The following is a 23,760-nucleotide window of genomic DNA, read 5'->3' on the forward strand; positions in this document are numbered from 1 at the left end:
GTTAGAGGAGTAGTGAACCAGAAAATATTTAGAGAATGGAGAATATTTAAGGATTATATAAGATCATATTGTACCAACGATACAATACTAGCAGAACTCGAGTGGTACCTGTAAACAAAATGCATAACAAACATCGTTTTTAGAGTAAATAGGAACAATACTAAAGATTAGGAAACTGTGTGACAAAAAGAAAGATGGTATAAACAATGCAATGAGAACGAATGGAAGACTCATTTTATCAGAAGTCTTTTTATTTAAGTGCTTATTAAGATGTTAATAGGAAGATTACATATGTAAATTTGTTTTTGCTCCTTTCTTCTGTTTCCCCCCTTCTTTTCTGCAATTTTTTCTCTCTCTTCCTTTTCTTTTCTTCTTTTCTCTTTTTTCCTTTCTCTTTATTTTCTTTCTGCAACATGAGACTGTGAATTATTTGTAAATTTTTGTGTATATGTGTGTAATTTACACTAGTAAAGATTACTTTTTTTAAAAAAGGAGATTAAAAAAATAAACTGCATTTTCAAGCTGCTAGTCCTCTGTGTCCTCTCCCATCATTTCCTGCTCCTTATGAGATCCTACCCCCGGCCAGCCCTTAAAGCTGTGCCCTCACGCGCACCTGACAATTAAAGACCTCTGCGCCCCCCTCCCACCCCAAAACAATAGGGCCCCCCACCCCAGCCCACGTCCCGCGTGCAAAGAAGGTCGCCAAACCCCATATAGGAAGAAGAGGCGCCTCCTCCTCCCTCCCGGAACTCTGGGGTCGAAGAGGCCTTTTTCTACACGGACGGATTTGAAGAGGGACCCGCGCGCATGGCAAGAAGTGTTCGGGCGGAGAATAACCCGGAAGTAAAGGAAGTGCTGGCTGTGCTCTCTCAAAATAAGTCCGGACTCCCCCCCCCCATTTCCCTTTTTTCTTTTTGGAAAATAGGATGTATTCCGCGGGGACGGAGAGCTTCCTGCGCCAGGCCAGGTAGGGAGAGGCAAAATGGGGGGGCTGGGGAAGGGGGAGCCACTGGGGGGGAGCAGAAGCCCTCCAGAGGCTTTGGGTTCCAGCTGCTTCTTTGGGTGAGGCTGAGTTGGGGCTTGCCAGCTTCCTCTTCTTTATTAATATTACTACTATTATGTATTTATTTATTTGAGCCCCGCCTTTTTCCCTGGTAGATACTCTTTTTTGTGTGTTTTTTGAGTGCTTTATTGACTGAACACTTTATAACAGAACTGTACAATAGATATTACAGACAAAATGAGAAATACAAAATAAACGGTTCTTCATTCTTCAACTAATGCATGCTTTGGACATCCAAAGTACTGTTAGATAGATAGATAGATAGATGGATGGATAATTTATTACGGTCAGAGACCAGCTTATAAAACACACCTGGGGGTACAATCCCAGAAGGAAAACAAACATTTAAAACAATGTACAACAATAAATTTAAAATTTATAAATGCAATAAGCGTATAGACACTTAAAACTTTAATCCAAAGTACTGTATTTTTATATTTTGTTGGAAGCCACCCAGAGTGGCTGGGGAAACTCAGCCAGATGGGCAGGGTATAAATAATAAATTATTATTATTATTATTATTATTGATTAGATTTTTCAAATCCTCCGATCTTCCCCTTGCATTCCCGAGTTAAATTCCTCAAAATAGGTGCTTAAACTTTACTTTCCCTGTATCATTTGATTTACCATAGATTTTATTTTATACAGTTATCCTATTTACCCAGTGAAGCTCAATCAAAACCTCCCAACAAATTGACAATGCTCTTTTACATAAACTCTGTATATATCCCACTCTCTGGAAATTTTTTCATCTGTAACGTCTCTTATGCCCTGGCAGATACTCAAGGTGGCTCACAGATAAAAACAAGAGCAGCTGAAGTGCTATTTACATAAAAATGTTTGCTGCATTTGTTTGCAACCCGTCTCTCCCCCAGCCCCACCCGAAGGAGCTCATGCATGACCCTCTCTCTGCACTCTCTCTCTCCATGTTACCCTCACAACATCCCTGTGAGGTAGGCCAGGCTGAGAGGCAGTGGGTGGCCCCAGTGAGTTTCACGGCTGAGTACGGATTTCAACCCTGCTCTCTTCCAGGTCCTAGTCTGACCCTCCTACTCTTGCACACCGATGTTCATTATTATTATTATTATTATTATTATTATTATTATTATTATTATTATTATTTATTATTAATTTTCAGTTTTATACATTTCAATAATTTCACAATCATTTTAACATTTCAAAACTCAACTTCCTTCCCCCTCTTTCTGCGGTTCCTTAAATTTATTTTTAACATTTTCTGTGTATCCAAATTAACTCAATTTGCTCATTTATTCATCTGCTTTAAATATATACACTTATAAAACTGCAGGTTATTACAATAATCCTCCCAATGTTCTTAACTGTTTACAGTTTATTTGTAAATATTCAATAAACCATTTCCATTCTTTTGTAACAAGTTTGTTATCTTGATTTCTTATTTTTCAGGTAAGTTTCTATACATTTTGGGTAGTTCTGTCCCTTTAATTCCCACTCAAAATACTTTTGGGATGTTCATTCTTAAATCTTAGCTACCCAAAGGGCTCCCACGGTGGCTTTTGATTGTTCTACTTATTTATATCCTCACTTTCTTCCCAGGAGCTCAAGGTGGTGTAGGTGGTTACTTTCATTGGAAGCTGCCCAGAGTGGTGGGGTATAAATAATAAATAATAAATATTATTATTATTATTATTATTATTATTATTATTATTATTATTATTATTATTTGAAACAGCCCTGTGAGAGGAGGTTATATTGAGAGGCAGTGACCGGCCCAAGGGCACCCAGGAAGCTTCACAGGATTCTGTGAAATGTGGAGACTTCTTCTTGGTTAACATCTAAGGCCACAACGAGAGCCTTGCTTTATCAGGCCAGTGGCCCATCTAGTCCAGAATCCTGTTCTCACGGTGGCCAACCAGATGCCTCTGGGAAACATGCAATGCGCTGGTTTGCTCCTTGCCTCACACTGGTGGATTTTCATAATGGAAATATAAGACTATGCAAGGGTCTGTCTTGTGCTTTGCCAGCCCATGAGCCATCCAGCCCATCCAGTTGTCACTGAAGTTGCCAGCAGTCTTTCCCAGCCCAGCGTATGGCAAAGCAACTATTTTCGTGGTTTGGCAAAGGTCTGATGTGGAAGTTTGCAAAACAGAGATTTATTAGTTTCTATATGCTTTCCTATTAGGGAGATCCAGGATGAAGAACTGAGAAAATTCATTTCACGAATCACAGGCTTTCTCCAAAATCAAGACTTCGGAAATGAGACTGTCGATAGCTTGCAAAGACTGTTTTTGATCGTCTCAGCCACTAAATATGGACGGAAGTAAGTGGAAGTAATGCTGGTCTTAATTGGTCCAAGCAAACATCTGTAGCGTATTTATAGCTCTGTTAATAAAATGCTACAAGTGTCTCTGTAGAACTACGATGTGAGTGACTTTCCTTACCTTGGGCTGGTTCCCTTTCATACTGGTGTTCAGTGAGTAGAATATAACAAATATTAAAACATCTTACAGGGCAACGCTATATATGGCTGCCCAGTTTGACTTACTTCCAGATACGTGTGCATTGATTGCACCCTTAGCTTCTCTTCATTTTGTGTTTGCTGCTTATGTTGATGATGCTTTTTGCAGGATAGATGGCAAATTTCTGGAACTTCTGCAGACAGTGTTGCATCTGCCAAAGACTCCTGAGCAAGTCCAGTTTCTTTGTGCTGCCATCCTGAGAGAGACGTCGCTTTGTAATGATTTATCTGTGTCTTGGGATAACATCCAGGACACCAAGCTCCTGAGCCTTGCCTTCTCCATCGTGCTAGCCCAGGTAAGTGAACTGTGGTTTTGGAAAGACCACACTTTGGTTCTTTGCTTTGTTTCCCTGTGACTGTGGCCTGTTTCACACCCAGATTTTGGACATGGTATAGTTTTTTCTTGTCGTTTTTTTAAAAATGCTCCCCCATCTGGCGAGATCTGGTATATGCCAAATTCCAGGCATCCTAAACTTTGTTTAGTTGTTCACTCAGAATCTTAAATGCATTGCCAGAGGGCAGGTGCCTTTTGGGTAAGCTCAGCCCCTGTGGCTTGTGAGCCTTCAAAATCTTTGCTTTTATCCAAAGGGCAGTAAAAAGGCAGTGGTGGAAGCTTTTGGGCAGCGTGTGGTGAAAGTCCTTGAAGGCAGGCTTCCTGAAGGTCAAAATGCAAGGCACCTTCTCCCCCTCCTGTCAAAAATCATCAGCTTTCTACCGATGAGCCTTAATGAAGGTAAGTGCAAGAAGTGGATCTACTTTCTTTTTTTTACTGGAACCCCAACCTCTGAGCTGAGGAACTGAACTAATCTGAGAGTCCTTTCACACAAAACTTCAATCCTGGTTAGTGTTCTTCATTTTTATGAGCCTTGTTCAGGTGAGAAAAGTCATCTGGTTGTTGCTATTCTGAGTCACTAGGGAGTCTGAAATCCTTGCTGATCTCCTAGAGATCTGCCAGTAGACCCAGATCTGCCTTCTGTGCACCTCTCCTGTAGAAAACAACCAAGTTAATTTGAGGCTGGGACTTTGAACATTTGTTTTAGTCCTTTGAAATTGTAAACCACTGTGGGTGCCTCAGCAGAAAGGCAGTATATCGTTCAGCCCAGACGCTGAGGTCCAGCTCCGAGGGCCTTCTGGAGCTTCCCTCACTGAGAGAGGTGAGGATACAAGGAACCAGGCAGAGGGCCTTCTCGGTAGTGGCGCCCTCCCTGTGGAACGCCCTCCCACCAAATGTCAAGGAAATAAACAACTATCTCACTTTTAGAAGACATCTAAAGGCAGTCCTGTTTAGGGAAGGTTTTTTTATGTTTGATCGTGTTTTTAATAGTCTGTTGGGAGCCACCCAGAGTGGCTGGGGAAACCCAGCCAGATGAGTGGGGTATAAATAATAAAATTATTATTATTATTATTATTATTATTATTATTATTATTATTCAGACTAGTCTTCCCCAGTGTAGTGCATGGCATATGTTTTGGCCATGCCAAATTTGGTATTATGGGTTTTGTCATCCAGAACTTCAGGAGGGGAGCAGTTTGAAGAAGGTTTTTAAAATGTTTTGAACCATGCTGAAGTCTGTGGGTGAATTGCAATATACTTATTAATAATAATAATAATAATAATAATAATAACCTAGACACTGCCAATGTCTAAAGCAGGTAGCTGTTCTGCTCTGCTTAGGCAGTCACCCAATATATTTTCAGCCAATATTACAGAGATGAGGTTTTAGAGGCTAAGGGGTTTGCTGTTTCGCAGGAGCAATTAAGTGCAATAAACAGGCTGCATCAGGCCAATGAAATTAGGAAAAGCTGGAGGTGTTTATAGAAGGGTAGTCTCTTCTGGTTCCTGATAACAACCCCAGTTCCAGCCTCTTTTCTCCACAGATGAGGATGTGTGGGTAGAATAAATTGTGGGTGTTAAAGATGCAAATCCACAGGAACAGCTTCTTCTGTTGATCTGCAGAGTTTTCTTGCTCCTGGCCCCAAGCACTAAGCTCTTCTCTGGACAGTGTAGGGGCAGATGAAGCTGCAGGTGGACCTGAGGCTGCCTGATGGTGAACCATTGGTATTGCCAAGGCCCCCCACAGTCGTCCTCTGTTGTGTCTTTCTGACGGGCTGTGTTGCTTTCTATCCATAGATCAGATCAATCTGCTCAGCAAAAGGATGGTGGACTGGCTGAGGTATGCCAGCGTCCAGCAAGGAGTCCCCCAGTCCTCAGGAGGCTTCTTCAACCCTCGAGCAAGACAGGTGCGGAACTGCAGTTCCAGGGGGCATGAGCACAGGCTTGCTTTTTAAGAGAAGGCACATGGAAAAACCACTCAGCGAGTCAAGTGCACAGACACAGATTCTGCACTGGGGTGACCCTAAATCCTGCCCGTCCTCCAAGGAGCTTGGAGCGACTTGCATAGTTCACCTTTGCCCTTGCAGCAGTGGGAGTTTCCCCCAGGCATCCCATTGGCCACTGTGAGAACAGCAGGACGCTGGACAAGGTGGACCACTGGTCTGATTCTCATGTCTGGCCTTTAAACACCTCGGCTCTCTGGTCCTGATTCTCTGCTTTCTAAGTAGCAGTTTACTCTGCTCTTTCTTCCGCCCCACAGCCTGGCCCCATCATGGAGGTGGACGGCACGGCCACCACGGACTTCTTCACTGTGCTCTCAGTTGGCCAGTATTACACAGAGGACCAGTGGTTCAACATGCAGGCCTTCTCCATGCTGCGGAAGTGGCTGCTGTGCTATGGGAGCAACGGAGCGAGTAGTCCAAATTCAGGTAAGGATCTAGAGAGGTGGAGGGGAGGGCACTGTGCATACAGCCAATGAGGAACATGATTGGCAGCTGCCGTCAACACATCTGCTGTTATGGTAAGACACCAAGGGTTCAGATGGCAAACAGCATTGTTTACAGTAGCACGCTCCATAACAGATAGATAATAAATACAATATTAGGTAAAGGTAAAGGGACCCCTGACCATTAGGTCCAGTCGTGGCCGACTCTGGGGTTGCGGCGTCCATCTCGCTTTAATGGCCAAGGGAGCCGCCGTACAGCTTCTGGGTTATGTGGCCAGCATGACTAAGCCGCTTCTGGCGAAACCAGAGCAGCGCACGGAAACGCTGTTTACCTTCCTGCCACAGCGGTACCTATTTATCTACTTGCACTTTGACGTGCTTTCGAACTGCTAAGTTGGCAGGAGCAGGGACCGAGCAACAGGAGCTCACCCCGTCACGGGGATTCGAACCACTGACCTTTTGATCGGCAAGTGCTAGGCTCTGCGGTTTAACCCACAGCACCACCAGCGTCCTACTAAATACAGTATTATTGGTTTGTTAGAATTGGGGGGGGGGGCTCTTCTTTTGGGTTGACATGTTATTTGTATTTCTTAAAAAAAAAACCCCCCTCTATATATATATAGTGAAGAGAGTGTGACTTTCCAATTGCAAATTAAACCATGAGCTCTCATGAGGAGAGGTTTCCTGTTGCAACCCTGCACAACCCACTGCTTATTCCAATGGGCTTCTGATGGGGGCAGCTAAGTTGTGCTGTGTCTCTGCATTGGGTGTGATTAGACCATTCAATTGCACCTCATGCAGAGAGGCAGTAGAGTTAGCGGCCCTTAGAGGAGTTGTGCCCAGAACAGGGACTCAAGCAGAAACATTGGAGTGGGCAAGGAAGTTAGGCCCTTCTAAGTCTAGGCAGTGTTTACCATCTTGCGGCTTAAAAGTAAACACTCTTGTATGAAAAGAATGAGCTGTACTTTCAATTTTAATTGAGTTAGAATGTGTGTTAGAAATTTAGGGGACCTTTGAGGAAAATAGGAAATTGACAGAGATAGATAATTACTTAATAATGATTTGAATTTTGAACTTGAACCTACTTAGTATGTTGGTAGGTTCTTAGCCTTACAGTCAGACCTTGGTTTTCAAACAGCTTAGTTCTTGAACGTTTTGGCCACAAACCGAGAAGTGACTGTTCTAGTTTGCAAACTATTTTTGGAAGCCAAACGTCCAATGGGGATTCCGCGGCTTTCTGCAGGAGCTTCCTGCAGCCAATCAGAAGCCACGCTTTGGTTTCCAAACATTTTGGAAGTCGAACGGAACGGATTCCGTTCGACTTCCAAGGTACAACTGTATTTGTTAGGTTTTTTCCTTCCTGTCTTTAATTATTTTCTTTCTCCTTAATTTTCTTTTTCTTATCTTGTAAAAGACAAGCTGCATAAAACGTGAGACTGTATCAGGCTGAATTTATTGATTGTGTTTTGCTGATTTGGAATGTTTTGTACGCTCTATTTTGATTTTAAGTTAATAAAATTACTAGAAAAAGAAATCGAGGAAACCTTTCACTGACTCATCTTGCCCCATCTTTCTGTTTGTGTGTGTGATTTTTAATCGTATAGAGAACAAGCAGAAAATATAAAGTTGACATATAGCCTCCCCCCATAACAAAACAGGAGTTAGGACCATAAAGAAGAAAACCATACATCAGTGAGAGGCAAAAATAGGTACAAATACAAGAATAGGAGCTGAATCTTAACAGAGGACAGGGAGGAAATCATGCAAGCCAAATTGCCCTGGTGCTTGCTAACAGAGGTATATAAAACAAAGTCCCACCATATTGCACTCAAAGACTGTGGCTGTTCTTTACCCTGCAGCAAATGTAGGTTGTGGGAAATCCGTTTTCAAGACTGCGATGTTCCTACACCACGCTTGCATGGATGAATTGCTCACCTTGTCCCCCCTTTTTTTGCAGATGATAAATCGGAGGTGGACGGCTCAGTCATGTCCATGGTCTCGGTCACCTCCACCTCCAGCCGCCTGCTCCCCCCCAAGGAGCGCTTGCGGGAAAAGGCCTTTGAGTACTGCCAGCGGCTTATAGAGCAAAGCAACCGCCGTGAGTCCCCTTTTCTGTGCTTGCCTTGTTTCCTGCTGGTGAGGGTGGCAGAGATTTAGGGATGCTGTTTGCTCTTTCACCTCTTCTCTTTTCTGTCTCCTATTTCGCATTGCAACTTGCACAGAAATTAAATTTTTTCATGCACCCATATTTCTGAATCCCCTTCTGGAGTCTTTCCTCCCAACTATTCCTCCAGTTGTCTGTGGGGAAGGAAAGGTCCAGCTTTTCCAGGAGAAGCAGCAGGTGCAGGTGACTGTTCTGGCTCGCATGCCGACTCAGTTGTCACAAGCTGGGTATGTTTAGCTTGGAAAAGAGGAGACTTAGAGGTGCCGTGATAGCCCCCTCAAATATCTGAAGGGCTGGCACATAGAAGATAGAGCAAACTTGTTTCCTGCTGCTCCAGAGGGCAGGACCCAAACTAATGGATTCAAATCGCAAGAAAGGAGATTCTTACTAAGCATCAGGGAGAACTTCCTGATGATAAGAACTGTTTGGGCATGGAAAGTTTGTTTAGGGAAGCTTTTAATGTTTGATGCATTACTGTATTTTAATATTTTGTTGGAAGCTGCCCAGAGTGGCTGGGGAAGCCAAGCCAGATGGGCAGGGTATAAATAATAAATTATTATTATTATTATTATTATTATTAGTCCCTCGGAAGGTGGCAAACTCTCCTTCCTTGGAGGTTTTTAAGCAGAGGTTGAATGGCCACCTGTCAGGGGTTCTTTAGCTGCCATTCCTGCATCACAGGGGGTTGGACTAGATGATGATGATGATGATGATGATGATACTTTTTTTATACTCCACCCACCTGGCTGGGTTTTCCCAGCCACTCTGTGCAGCTCCCAACAGAATATTAAAAACACGATAAAACATCAAACATTGAAAACTTCCCTAAACAGGGCTGCCTTCAGATGTCTTCTAAGAGTCAGATAGTTGTTTATTTTCTTGACATCTGATGGGAGGGCGTTCCACAGGGCGGCCGCCACCACCAAGAAGGCCCTCTGCCTGGTTCCCTGTAACCTCACTTCTCACAGGGAGGGAACCGCCAGAAGCGCTCAGCGCTGGACCTCAGTGTCCGGGCTGAACAATGGGGGTGGAGACGCTCCTTCAGGGATACTGGGCTGTGCCGTTTAGGGCTTTGAAGGTCAGCACCAACACTTTGAATTGTGCTCGGAAACTTAACTGGGAGCCAATGCAGCTCTTTCAGGTTATATGGTCTCAGTGGCTGCTCCCAGTCACCAGTCTAGCTGCTGCATTCTGGATTAGTTGCAGTTTCCAGGTCACCTTCAAAGGAAGCCCCACGTACAGCTCATGGCAGTAGTGCAAGCGGGAGATAACCTGTGGCGTCCCTTTCCAAGTTCTATGTTTCTGTGGTTCTATGAGATCAATTTTGTTTTGTCTGCCAGGGGCTCTGAAGAAAGCCGACGGGGAGCTTCAGAAAGCTGTAAGTAGCCTGAAGGAAGGTCTTGGGGCTTGAGCAGGGTTCTTGGGCAGCCGTTCCAGAATCCCTGACGGTGACGTCTCTCCCCCTCTTTCGTTCGCACAGTGCCTTATTGAAGCCATCACCATCATGGATATAATTTGCAGACAGGACTCTTCCTATGTCTACCGCTCGCTCTCCTGCCTGAAAAATGTGCACAGCCAGATCAGCGGGGACCTATCTTATGCCAGGGTGCTGCTGCCCATTGCCCAGTTCTTTCTGAACCACAGTGAGTAAGGCTGGCCGGCTGAAGCAAAGCTCTGCCTCCAAAACTGCCTTGGTAGGGAGGGCAGCTGCGATGCCAGACAGCTTCCTCCACGGCCTCCCTTTCCCTCTCACTCTGCCCGGGGGAGGGAGGCCAGAGATGGGAGAAGCAGCAGCTGCCTTGGAGATTCATGTCCTTGCAGGCAGCAAGGGGCAATTTGCTTGCCTTGCATTTCCCTCTCGGCAAAAGCAGGAAGCTGAACTCCAAGCAATACATGGTGGGTGGCAGGAGGAACTTGGGTTTGCCACAAACTCGCCGCCAGACATCAGGTCTAAACTGAGAAAGGGACTTTTTATTAGAAAATGGGAAAAAGGGAAAGCAGAGAGGAATAATAATAATAATAATAATAATAATAATAATAATAATAATAATAATAAATTATTTATACCCCACCCTCCCCAGCCAAGACCAGGCTCAGGGCGGCTAACACCAGGTAAACACAATTGATTAAAATACAACTTAAAAACAAGATTAAAATACAACATTAAAATGCAGCCTCATTTCAGTAGAAACTCAAATCAAAAACTTTTTGGGGATGAAAATGTCAAATCTTCACCAAGGCCAACTATCCAGACTGGTCCTACGTGGGCCAGAAAAAAGCCAGGGAAGTCCCCAAATAGGAGTTCCATTACAGAAGGAGAAAGGAAAAAGGAAAGAGGGGGAGGGGATCAAGTTGATTCCAAGCCAAAGGCCAGGCGGAACAACTCTGTCTTACAGGCCCTGCGGAAAGATATCAGATCCCGCAGAGCCCTGGTCTCATGAGACAGAGTGTTCCACCAGGCTGGAGCCAGTGTTGAAAAGGCCCTGGCTCTGGTTGAAGCTAATCTGACTTCCTTAGGGCCTGGGACCTCTAGGGTGGTGCTGTTTATGGACCTTAAGGTCCTTCGCGGGGCATACCAGGAGAGGCGGTCCCGTAGGTTCGAGGGACCTAGGCCGTGAAGGGCTTTACGAAAGCACCCTCAGTTTCCCCCTCCCCAGGGCTGACTAAAGCAGGATGGAGAACGCTAAATTTATGCATGCGTACATGTGTGTTTCTATCCTCGCTCTCCAGGTGAGACGGCGGCTGTGGACTCCGAAGCTGTTTACAGGCACCTGTTCACCAGAGTTCCCGCTCAGCTTTTCCACAGCCCGATGCTGGCCTTTGAGTTTATCCAGTTCTGCAGGCACAACATTCGGTTCTTCACTGAGAAACTCAGCATCTTCCGACAGAACTTCCCAAACCTATTCAAGGTACCTGGTAGCAAGACTCTCACGGGGCCTCATTGGCAGAAGTTAAAAGCTGTTGCAGAATGTGCAGATGGCTTCCGCTTTTTCATCCAACTGCTCTTAGTTGGCTCTTTCTCGGGGCCATTGCTGTTGTTGTTATTATTATTATTATTATTATTATTTATTTTATTTAACGTATTTATATGCAACCTTCTCCCAAGTTGAGATTCAAGGCAGCTTCCACTATTTAAAAGCGACATTATGAACTACAAAGGAATAAAAAGGCCAACTATTGGTGGAAAAACATCAAAACAACGTTTAGAATTAGCAAAATTAAAATCCAGTTTGCAGGTGGCGCTGTGGTCTAAACCACTGAGCCTAGGGCTTGCCGATTGGAAGGTTGGCGGTGCGAATCCCCGCGATGGGGTGAGCTCCCGTTGTTCAGTCTCAGCTCCTGCCAGCCTAGTAGTTCGAAAGCACCCTAAAAAGTGCAAGTAGATAAATAGGTACTGCTCCGGCGGGAAGGTAAATGGCGTTTCCGTGCGCTGCTCTGGTTTCGCCAAAAGTGGCTTGGTCATGCTGGCCACATGACCTGGAAATCTGTCTGCAGACAAATGTCAGCTCCCTAGGCCAGTAAAGCAAGATGAGTGCTGCAACCCCAGAGTCTTTTGCAACTGGACTTAACTGTCAGGGGTCCTTTACCTTTACCTTGCTCTCACAGCAGCCCAGTGGTCAGCATTGCCTGCACATTAGTTTCCAAAGGCCCATCTCAACAGGAAGGTCTTAGCCTGCCAGTGGAAGGATGACAGGGAGGGAGCCAATCTAGCCTCTCTTGGAAGGGAATCCCACAATATGGGAGCAGCCGCAGAAAAGGCCCTGTCTTTGTTGGGTCACCCCCAACCATGCCTCTGGTGTTGGTGGAACCGAGAGAAGGTGGTCACCCAAGGACCTTAGCACCCCAGGCAGGTTTGCAGAGGGAGATACAATCTTTCCGGTAGCCTGTCCCAAAGCCACACAGGGCTTAATTAGCACCCTGAACAAGGGATTAACCTGCTCCCTGTAACCAGCCCCAGTCAGCAATCTGGCCACAACTTTAGGAGTAATGGAGATCCAAGGGAGAGAGGACACCAGTGCCGGATTTACGTATAAGCTAAACAAGCTATAGCTTAGGGCCCCACTCTCTTGGGGGCCCCCAAAAAATTAAAGGAAAAAGGCCCTGGATATACATTTCCAAAATATGAGATAAAAAACAAATAAAATAAAACCTACATACAGCAAGAGTGTTTTGTGTTGTGTAGGCTCCTCTGATGTAAGTCATAGGCCCTGCCTGCTAGCCTGCTCCCTCAAATATCCCTGGTTTGCTCCTTTCTATATATAGGGTGCCTACATTCTGCATGTGCAAACAGCTTTAGATACCTATTCGGTCCATCAATCACCGTATCACATATATTCAACACAAAAAACAGCAACAGTTTATTGTTGGCAAAGGACAGCTGGGCATCTCAAGGGCCCCATTACCTTCAGGAGTTTAGGGCCTCATCCAACCTAGATCCAGCCCTGGGGGAGACCCACCTGTGTGGCCAGCTGTGACTATTGAGGAAGAGCCAGAGGTGGTCTTGTTCAGCCTGCAGCATCTCCAGCTTGGGAAGATAAGAGAGTCTGTGTACTGGTCCAGTAAACGCTTCCGCTGCGCCACCAGCAACAGTTCTCTTTGCAGAGCATTAATTAAGTCCAGTGCAGAGATTCTTGTTGCAGTACAAGCTTCAAAGTCTCAGCAGTAAAGAAATAACGACACAGGGAAGCCTGTCTTTCCAAAGACAGGTTTATTGCAGAAAGATAACAGAAACACCTCCGGAGCTTTCAGACATTTTTGCTTCACGCCCCACAGGCAGAGAAGACAAACACTCTTTATATACTGAGCAACTTAACAACTTAACAAGCTTGACTACTTGAAGTCACATGACATTGCTAACTTGCCAGCGTCTTAGGTTTCACACCCTAACAGAAGACACCCGCTTGGGACACTTGAGAACTGCTGCCAACCAGAGTAGGCATCATTGTTCTAGATGGACTCAATGGCCTGCCCAAGCTTCAGGCACCGCCGTTCCTTTGTATGGGAGGAGCTTTAGGGTTTGGGCTTCCCCTCCTCCTTCCCCCTTGGATCATTGGCTCTGCTCTCTTCCCTCAGTGAGAGGATCTATAGTGGAAGAATCCACTTGGGGTGTGGAGGGAGAGCAGGCCCACTCATTGCAGTTTCATCTCGTTCCGCCCCCCCCCCCCGCAGTTCCTGGCATGGAACAGCCCAGCCCTTGTCGCCGATTATATGGACCTTCTGCCAGCCCTGCTTGGGACCGACACGGCTCTGGAGATCTTCCACCTGCTGCTCGACTTGCCTTGTGTGGCAGTGGCGCTGGATGTCCAGCTGAGGTAATAGCTCTCCTCCCCGCAGCCTAGCGCCAGGTAGCCCACAGTAATGGTATTACAGTGGTACCTTGGTTCTCAAACTTAATCTGTTCCGGAAGTCCGCTCCAAAACCAAAGTGTCCCAAAACCAAGGCTCACTTTCCCATAGAAAGTAATGCAAAACGGATTAATTTGTTCCAGACTTTTAAAAACAACCCCTAAAACAGCAATTGAACATGAATTTTACTAACGAGACTATTGGTCCATAAGATGAAAGCAATAATCAATGTGCTGTACTATAAAATAAATAAGACAGTATTGTAGATGATGAAAATGAAAATTACTCTTTTTTTCTTACTTGCTCTGATGATAGTCATTGTTTGGATGGGGGGCTTTTATCCATTTCCGCAGTCACACATTAAATCTGAAGAAGTCTGCATGCACACAAAAGCTCATACCAATAACAAACTTAGTTGGTCTCTAAGGTGCTACTGGAAGGAATTTTTTTATTTTGTTTTGACAATCAGTCATTCAGTCAATCAGTAGATGAACTGGGTTCCACACAGTCACAAAAACAAATTAACCGAAAAAGCCTCAAAAACAAAAACGCAAAATAAATAGCAAAAATAAAAGCTACAAACTTGTTCCGTTGCGGAAGTCCGTTTGACTTCCAAAATGTTCGAAAACCAAGGCGCAGCTTCTGATTGGTGCAGGTGCCCCGGAAACGATAGCCGACAGCCGCATCGGACGTTCGGCTTCCGAAAAACGTTAGAAAACCGGAACACATACTTCCGGGTTTTCGGCATTTGAGAACCAAGGTACCACTGTATTATTTTATATTTATTTATACCCAGACCAGGACTCAAGGCGGCTGATCAATTAAAATGGAAAAAGCTCATCCTTAGATGCAAGGCTGAGCTAATATGCCTTTACAGGTTTGTAGGAAGGCGTGGGGGCTTCTTGTGGCCAGATTCCTCTGCATTTTTAACGGACGGTGCTTTTGAACAAGGTGCGTGTGGGCTTTTCGTCTGTCGCTAGGTCTGCCCTGACTCCCCTGCCTGAGAGGACTCCTGTGGACCCGGCTCTGAAGCCAGCCACCTGCCTGGAAGCTTACCGCCACCCAGACTACAGAGCCCTCTTCCAGTATCTCCTTCGGGTTGAGTCGGCTCCCGGAGACCCTGGCAGGTAAGAGGCCATCCCTGAGACAAGCTGCTCTTCTTAATTTATTTGATGCTGTCTATTTTGGGGGTGGGACACGGGTGGCGCTGTGGGTTAAACCACAGGGCCTAGGACTTGCCGATCAGAAGGTCGGTGGTTCAAATCCCAGCGATGGGGTGAGCTCCCGTTGCTCAGTCCCTGCTCCTGCCAACCTAGCAGTTCGAAAGCACCTCAAAGTGCAAGTAGATAAATAGGTACCGCTCCGGCGGGAAGGTAAACAGCATTTCCGTGCGCTGCTCTGGTTCGCCAGAAGCGGCTTAGTCCTGCTGGCCACATGACCCGGAAGCTGTACGCCGGATCCCTCGGCCAATAAAGCGAGATGAGCGCCACAACCCCAGAGTCGGTCACGACTGGACCTAATGGTCAGGGGTCCCTTTGAATTTTAATTTTGGGGGTACTCATACCTTGCCCACTAAACAAAGTTCCCGAGGCATCTGACGATATAATCAAAGTACTGTTGCGGTTGTGGGGTTTTTTTTGGCAAATCTTTTTCTTAATGATTTTCATTTTTTGTCCAAATTGGTCACTAATTAAAACAAATTAAATTAACTTGAAACAAATAGACGTTTTCCCAAATCTGAACAAATTTAACATTTCTCCAAAACTGACTTCCTGCACTCACTCCTGGATGTGTTGATAGTTCTCCTTGGTGCTGCATCAAAGAATCTTAGAGTTGGAAGAGACCCCAAGGGTCATCTAGTCCAACCCCCTGCAATGCCGGAATCTCAGCTAAAGCATCCATGGCAGATGGTCATCCAGCCTCTGCTTAGAAACCTCCAAGGAAGGAGAGTCCACAACCCCTGAGGGAGTCTGTTCCACTGTCAAACAACTCTTACTGCTTCTGATGTGCAGTCGGAATCTCCTTCCTTGTAACTTGAAGCCATGGGTTCGAGTCCTGCCCTCCAGAGCAGGAGAAAACAAGCTTGCTCCCTCCTCCATGTGACGGCCCTTCAGATATTTGCCCCTTTGGTCTGATCTAGCTGCAGCCAGACTCTTCGGATGCTCTTATGGGTTCTTCCATTGTGGTCCCCTCCCCCCCCCCCAGGTTGACTCCCATCCGCCAGCTCCTGGGATCCATGGCCAGTTCCCCTCGCGTGGTGCAGTGTGCGGAGATCGTCCCTGTCTTACTGCAGCTCTACTTTGGAGTCGTAGCCGAGGTAAGGTTTGCTCCCCCCCCCCCCCTGGCAAGGATCTGTTCCAGTTGCATTTCCTCCAATACACCTTTCTTCAGTGAAGGTTTTAAACTAGGGCTTTAAAAATTCAAACGTCAAAAGTGCATCCAATGCTTAGGTATCTGGGTTCCTCCCCTCCTCCCAAATCTGTATTGGTAGAATGGTATGTCACTATAAAGAATGACTGAAATTGAGGCTGAGTGCCTTTCCACAGTAAATATCAGATCCAAATGTATAAGAACAGCAACCCAGAAGTGAGATGGTAGGTGCTCCATACATCACAAAAGGGTCTCCAAGCACAGCAGCAGACAAAACAGTTCTTCCAGGATAATGAACTTTTTCAATGATAATTCTTCATCAGCTGGCAATAATATAAAATGAAATCCATTACATTCAAATACAATACAGAGACTGAAATGACAGGCCTGTATTTAATCTGTTCTTATAGCACCACTGTGCTCCAACTCACTCTCAACAACATTTTGGATCTGATATTTACTGTGGAAAGGTGTTCAGCCTCTATTTCGGTCATGCTTTATAGTGACATACCATTCTAATCATTCTGCTTATGGAATAGTTACTTGACTCTTATTAGTTTGTGACTCTCTGCACATATTACACGTCTTCTATCTATGAATTTTGAAACAGTTTGATAGTGTTATATAAATATTGTCAATATATGATTAGCCAGTGTGTTGCTTGATGTTTTTCAAAATACAGATGGGTGGCAGATCTGCTCTGTAGATCTTTGTTGTAGCGAGTGATGGGATGAGTGCAGCACGCAAGGGCCCGGGATTCTCCAGGATTCCTGGATCTTTCTTCGCTGAGTTAAGGCACTGAACAGTCCTGCTCTTCCTTCTTCTCCAGTTTGCAGATGGGGCTCTTGCAAACAAGCTGGTCCTGGCAATCCTGGAGAGGAGCGACCAGCTTTATGGAATCCCAGCTTTCAAGGCAGAGGTGTACAGGTGAGTGCAGACTCATCATCTCAGGTGGGGAAAGGGCAAAATCTACCATCTCCAGGCTGGGGAGTTTCTCCTTGAGTCTTTCTCTCCAATGGAGCGGTTTTCTGATTTGATACTACATTGTCCTTTACAGTCAAGGTTCCTCTTGGGATATTATCTTTCTGTTCATCGCCCTGACCTATTGGTTGCTTACGTTTCTATCCCAAGTCTGGTAGAAAGTGGTCTATTCATTTGTTTTATTTATAAAAATATTTATTTACTGCTAATTCGTGTTTTTTTTTAAAAAATGGAGCAGATTACAGCAATGGCACACAAAGCTCGTTCAATTAAAAACCATATAAAAAAGTTTAAATCAGAAATCAGCTAACTTACTGTGGAAAGGTATATTACCTGCTTAGGCATCATGGACTAGAAAAAAATTCAGCAAGCATTTAAAAGTTGTGACAGAAGTTGTCTACTGAACCTCTAGTGGCAGAGAGTTCCACAGGACTGGCCAGATGACGCTAAAGGCTTGGTTTCCAAGTGATGTGTATATTATATTTCAGCTGAACTACTGACACTGTTCTTTAGCTGAAAAGGCTCCCGAAGTGGCTTATAAAAATTGGCAGTAAGGCAGTCTCTACTTCCAGGCTTTCAATCTCTTTAAGACATGACATAGAAAGAAAAAAATGATGGGAGGGAGAGAGGAAAAAACAAGCTCCATTCATGTTCTTATGCCATTAACAAGCCGATAAACAGCTTTTTAAAAAAATGCATTGTGAGCCATGGAGTCAGTAGTGCCTTTGGATAAGAAAAGTCTGAGGACGATTGATTGGAAGAAGAGGTGGCCCTTGAGAAAATGCCAGGGCAGCAACTTGACTAAAGAAGCATTAATTGATTAATCACACAAGACTGAATCTGGCATCTAAATTTGCATATTGGTGTAAAAAAAGAAAGAAGGCATTTCTGATGTGAGACACCAGCTCTCTTTGCTTTAATATTGTGTGCATCTTCAGAGGCCTTCTTTCCTGTGCACACAAAAGGAGAGAATGCCTCCTTTTTTAAAGTTCAGGTCTCTTAACTTAAATTTTTTCCTAGCTGCCGTTTATGCGAAGGTTCCAGGCTAAATGTACAAAAGTGAATAAACTCAATCCACACAGCATATAAATGCAGTTTAAAGCAAGCATTAAAAAAACAAGAGAAAGCAGGCATTCAAAACCACCCCAGAAATACAGTTCCCAAGAATTTCATCTACATGATACACATTTGTATTACAAAAAAAATGACATTTAAAAAAACCTACCCGGCCAAATAAATTGAGAGCAACCTTTTAGTTGATCTGAGGGTGTTTTGACGCAGCGAGTGCAACAGATGAATCCCTAACTGATGCCTGCTCTCCTGGTGTCATCAAAGTCTTTGCGGCAAGGCCTCTGCTGCCGCCACAGAGCCCACCCCAAACACCTCCTGTTGGAAGCCTATTCAGAAGCAGAAAGTGGCCTAAACACTGTTTTGGAAGCCTTGCTCTGTGGGTTGCAGAGAACCCTGGTCACCCTGGCTGTTCTCTTTTCCCTGCTAGGGTGATGAGCAACCAGCTGTCGGTTCTGTGCAAGCTGCACCCTTCGCTGGTGGTGGAGCTGTCCCAACAGCTTTTGGAGTTTTCGGGAACGGTCACCAACATTCAGAGCAAAGAGGACCTCTTCACTGATGTGGTAAGCAGAAACCCACTTGCCCTGGTGGGTAGGACAACCCCCACCCCTACATTCCCCTCTGGGATACTGATTATATCCCTTATGCCGGGAGAGGGGAGCCTGCTGGCCTTCCAGATGTTGCTAGACTCCATCTCCCATCATCCCTAAGGAAGTCAGAATAGTCTCAGCCAGAGCCAGGGCCTTTTCAGCACTGGCTCCGGCCTGGTGGAACGCTTTCTCATGAGACCAGGGCCCTGCGGGATCTGATTTCTTTTCGCAGGGCCTGTAAGACAGAGTTGTTCCGCCTGGCCTTTGGCTTGGAATCAACTTGATCCCCTTCCCCTCTTTCCTTTTTTCTTTCTTCTTCTGTGATGGAACTCCTATTTGGGGACTTCCTTGGCTTTTTCCAGCCCACGTAGGACCAGTCTGGATAGTTGGCCTTGGGGAAGCCTTGACGTTTTCATCCCCAAAAAGTTTTTGATTTGAGTTTCTATTGAAATGAGGCTGCATTTTAATGTTGTATTTTAATCTTGTTTTTAAGTTGTATCTTAATCAATTGCTTTATATCTGGTGTTAGCTGCCATGAGCCCCATCTTGCCTGGGGAGGGCGGGGTATAAATAAAATTTATTATTATTATTATTATTATTATTATTATTATTATTATCCCTGATTAATGGGTTCAGCAGGGCTGGCTGGGGCTGATGGGAATCCAGCGACCCCGATGGGTTTCCCCAGCCACTCTGGGCGGCTTCCAACAGAATATTAAAATACAATAATCTATTTAACATTAAAAGCTTCCCTAAACAGGGCTGCCTTCAGATGTCTTCTAAAAGTCTGGTAGTTATTGTTGTTTTTCTCTTTGACATCTGGTGGGAGGGCGTTCCACAGGGCGGGTGCCACCACCAAGAAGGCCCTCTGCCTGGTTCCCTGTAACTTGGCTTCTCGCAGCGAGGGAACCGCCAGAAGGCCCTCAGTGCTGGACCTCATTGTCCAGGCAGAATGGCCTGCAGAGTTATGCCTGAGGCCCAGGAGAGTTAGAATCATAGAATTGTGGAGTTTGAAGGGACCACAAGAGTCATCTAGTCCAAGCCCCTACGGTGTAGGAATCGCAACTAAAGCACCCCTGACAGATGGCTACCTGACCTTTGTTTAAAAACCTCCAAGGAAGGAGAGCATCTCCACCTTCCTAGGAAATTGGCTCTGCTGTCAAAACAGCTCTTACCCTCCAAAAACTCCTCCTGGTTTCCAGTGTCTCCTCCTTTTCTCCTAAGGAGAACTGCTGGTCTCTCCCTGGCCAGGGACAGAGGAGGCGGCACCAGGTGCAGGCGAGTCGATTCCTGGTTAGTTCGCCCACCCCTAGGGTCCCTCAGGCTTTCTCTGCTGCTTCCCTCTCACGTTTCTAGCCCTCTGTGAGGTAATGAGGTACGTATGCCCCCCTCTGAAGGAGTGTGCCTTCCCGCAGGTGTGGACCATTGGCGAGTACGCGTCCGTATCGCACGACAAGCGGTGCACGGTGGAGCAGATCAACAGGTTCTTCGAAGTCCTTGAGGCCATGCTCTTTGAGATCACCCAGCTGCGGCCCCTGGCCAGCATCCCCAAATACTCTCCTCGCGCCATCGCCGTCCTCATGACTGCCCTCACCAAGCTGGCATCTCGCAGCCAGGACTTGATCCCAAGGTTTGAACCCGGGGGGCAGATGGGGGGGGGGGAGCAGGACTGAACGTCCGCTCTGGTTTGCGTGTGCGCACCTGGTAAGAACTGATGAGGACATCTGTTAGGGCTGGGCGATGTCTGGTTTTCAACATTGTGATGTATCGCCAGCTAAACATCTAGTTATACTGATATATCATGATGTAAGGATGGAGCTATGTAGATGCATTGGCCAGCTTCACGGTTTTTCCTGCATCATGATTCCTGCCAGCGCCTGCTCTTGTGATTCGCTGAGGCGGAGGAGAGCCGAGCCAACAGAGTTTGCAGGAATCGAGTGAAGCATTGGCTGACTTCAAGTTTCCCCCCACATTGTGATTTTTGCAGAGCTATGCCCCCAGCCAGATGGACAGGGTAAAAATAAAATTCTTCTTCTCCTTCTTCTTCTTCTTCTTCTTCTTCTTCTTCTTCTTCTTCTTCTTCTTCTTCTTCTATTGCCAGGTCAAAAATTATGAAAGCGATACCACATTATGGACTTCAAACTGGTTTTGGACAATATATTGATATATTGTCCAAAACAAGTTTGAAGACTATACTGTGATCTCGCTTTCATAATGTTTGACCTGGCATTATATTGTGCCCTAGACACAAGCTTGGCATGGTTGGGGTGCAGTTTGGTGGGGAAGCACCCACCCCTTGCACAGAGACAACTGGGTCCAACTCCAGCATCCTCCATTGCACCTGAAGATCACAGGATGGCTGACAGCATAAAAATATGAAATGAAATGCCTTCAGGGATGCAGGAGAGACTGCGGGGCTCAGGGCCAGGGCCCAGCAAACTTTTTCAGCAGGGGGCCGGTCCACTGTCCCTCAGACTATGTGGTAGGCCGGACTATATTTTGGAAAAAATCAAAATGAACAAATTCCCCACAAAGAACGCAGAAATGCATTTTAAAGAAAAGCACACATTCTACTCATGTAAAAACACGCTGATTCCTGGACCATCCGCAGGCCGGATTGAGAAGGCGATTGGGCTTCATCCGGCCCACGGGCCTTAGGTTCCCTACCCCTGTTTTGGAGTATCACTTCCATCAGCCCCAGCCAGGTTGGGGAGTGCTGATGTGAAAAGTCTCAGCATCTTAGGTAGTGAGAAAGACCTTCTGTTTTGCTAATCCACTGGCAGCCATTTAGACTTGGGGTGGTGGGCAGGAGGCAGATCCCATGGGTGCTATCCTGTTCCTCGCCTCTCCCCCTCTTGGTCGTCGGCAGCAAAGCCTGGTCAGTAACACAGCCCTACTGGCTGGTCGGTACCAGATCTGGCTTTAGTGGCAGATGGTTTTTCAAAGACTTTTGCCTTCCAATTGTCAAAGTAATAGCAACAGCTTCAAATTCCCTCCCAAAAAATTGCCAGAAGCTTGTGGGGTTTTGCTGCGATAAAACTTGCGCCCATGATTCTGACCACAAATTCCTGGGCTGAGCATATGCTCAGAGGCCCTCCATTCCTTGGCGTTTTCCTTTACTTGGCTGAGCTGCTGCCATTTTCCACAGTGAAATACAAATTTCCCCCTGCAAAGCTTGAACCTGCCACCCCGAATGAGACCCTGTTGGACTGACAGGTGTGGCCAGTGAATTGCTTCGTAAGATTTTGGACCCGAATCCTCCCTCCCAACTCAATTCTGGTCCCTAGAACCTCAGAAAAGCCTGGCTGCTCAGTCTGGCCAAAGTGCATCTCACCCAGCAGGCGGTCCCCACATTGGGGACCTATGGGAAACCTGCATGAACACAGAGGTGCTCTCTCCCCAGTCACATTTCTCAGTGGCTCGTAGTCTGGGGCAAACCAGCACAGCCACCATGGATAAAGGTAAAGGTAAAGGGACCCCTGACCATGAGGTCCAGTCGTGACCGACTCTGGGGTTGCGGTGCTCATCTCGCTTTATTGGCCGAGGGAGCCGGCGTACAGCTTCCGGGTCATGTGGCCAGCATGACTAAGGCGCTTCTGGCGAACCAGAGCGGCATGTAAACGCCATTTACCTTCCTGCTGGAGCGGTACCTATTTATCTACTTGCACGTTGACGTGCTTTCGAACTGCTAGGTTGGCAGGAGCAGTGACCAAGCAACGGGAGCTCACCCTGTTGTGGGGATTCGAACTGCCAACCTTCTGATCGACAAGCCCTAGGCTCTGTGGTTTAACCATGGTTAGTAGCCATTATTAGCCTTGCCTAGTTTGCCTAATCCCACATTAATGGCCATCACTGCCTCTTGTGGCAGTGAGTTCCATAGTTCAACTATTTGCTTGTGTGAAGTACTTCCTTTGCCTTCCCCCCAAAACACTTTGCTTAACTTCCCCAGAACCCCTTACCTGGGTGAGGTGCGCAGCATATGTTGGAGCTGGCAGGTGACCAGGTTTGGAGCCCACAGCCCCAGTGACCACCCCACTCCAGCAGGAAACCTGTTTCTCCGTGCCCCAAAACCTCGGGAAGCCAGGGGTGCTCTCCTCCCCCCCCGCCCTGCGAGGTGGCTCAGCCCCACTCTTCTTCCCGTGTCTCCCCACAGGGTGTCCCTCTTCTTGTCCAAGATGCGGACCTTCATCCAGAACCCGGCCGTCTCCTCCACCTACAGCCCCGAGGACGCTGAGGCCATCTTGACCCGGGCCACGGAGCTGATGAACTTGCTGAAGATGCCCAGTGTGGCTCAGTTCGTGCTGACCCCGTCCCCCGAGGTCTCGAACCCCCGGTTCCACCGCGACACAAACGTTTCCCTGCCTCTCGCCATGAAGGCGGCCAGCCAGATTCTGGAGAGGGGAGCAAGCTCCGTTCCTGGCTGAGTCCTTCAGATGGAAACGTATCGTCAAGGATTGTTGGCTGCAGGGGGCTGCCAGAGGCACAGGCAGAGTTTGGGAGGGTGTGAGACAGGACCCCCCCCCAAACAGGGTGGAGGGAGTCTCTAGGGAAGGTTTGTGGGCGAAGGAATGAAATTGGCCAAGTCGAACAATTTCCTTTTCGAAAACCAGTTTTATTTTTGCCTTCGCTGTTGTTTGGGGCGATTCTGCCTCCCTTCTCTGACTTCTCAGGTGCTTCAATTTGCCTGTCCTGTGCTTGTGACTGGGCAAACAGTTTGCAGACTTCTTTCCGCAACCCTGTAATCAGTATTGTTGGAACTGGGCTTCCCTATGAATAAAATGTTGATTTGACATAGCCAGGCGCAGTGCAGGCTTGCTCCTTGATCTGCTGCCTCAGAAATCAGACTTCCAGGGGCAGAAATCTCTTTCAGGTCTGAGTCTCTGGAACTCCCTTGGAGCAGCA

The 23,760-nt window shown here is 46.4% G+C and overlaps 1 protein-coding gene across 1 annotated transcript; it reads left to right on the forward strand.

Annotated features, from left to right (window-relative positions):
• The first annotated feature begins 852 nt into the window (after window positions 1-852).
• AP5Z1 (adaptor related protein complex 5 subunit zeta 1) lies at window positions 853-23,652 on the forward strand. Its single transcript, XM_053365486.1, has 17 exons — window positions 853-967; window positions 3,225-3,362; window positions 3,670-3,856; window positions 4,149-4,293; window positions 5,692-5,801; window positions 6,155-6,323; window positions 8,298-8,438; window positions 9,845-9,882; window positions 9,985-10,147; window positions 11,235-11,413; window positions 13,674-13,816; window positions 14,830-14,976; window positions 16,055-16,166; window positions 17,049-17,146; window positions 18,699-18,831; window positions 20,274-20,488; window positions 23,012-23,652. Exons 1-17 carry the CDS (start codon window positions 927-929, stop codon window positions 23,280-23,282), a joined length of 2,430 nt encoding a protein of 809 aa, XP_053221461.1. The 5' UTR covers window positions 853-926; the 3' UTR covers window positions 23,283-23,652.
• The last annotated feature ends 108 nt before the right edge of the window (window positions 23,653-23,760 follow it).

Source organism: Podarcis raffonei, chromosome 14 (genome assembly GCF_027172205.1).
Source record: "Podarcis raffonei isolate rPodRaf1 chromosome 14, rPodRaf1.pri, whole genome shotgun sequence".
In the NCBI taxonomy this organism is placed as follows: Eukaryota; Metazoa; Chordata; class Lepidosauria; order Squamata; family Lacertidae; genus Podarcis; species Podarcis raffonei.

Coding starts and splice junctions, on each gene's coding strand:
- AP5Z1 (XM_053365486.1), top strand. CDS start 927: ATGTATTCCGCGGGGACGGAGAGCTTCCTGCGCCAGGCCAG. Junction 3,363..3,669: donor GCCACTAAATATGGACGGAA/GTAAGTGGAAGT, acceptor TGCTTTTTGCAG/GATAGATGGCAAATTTCTGG. Junction 3,857..4,148: donor TCTCCATCGTGCTAGCCCAG/GTAAGTGAACTG, acceptor TTTTATCCAAAG/GGCAGTAAAAAGGCAGTGGT.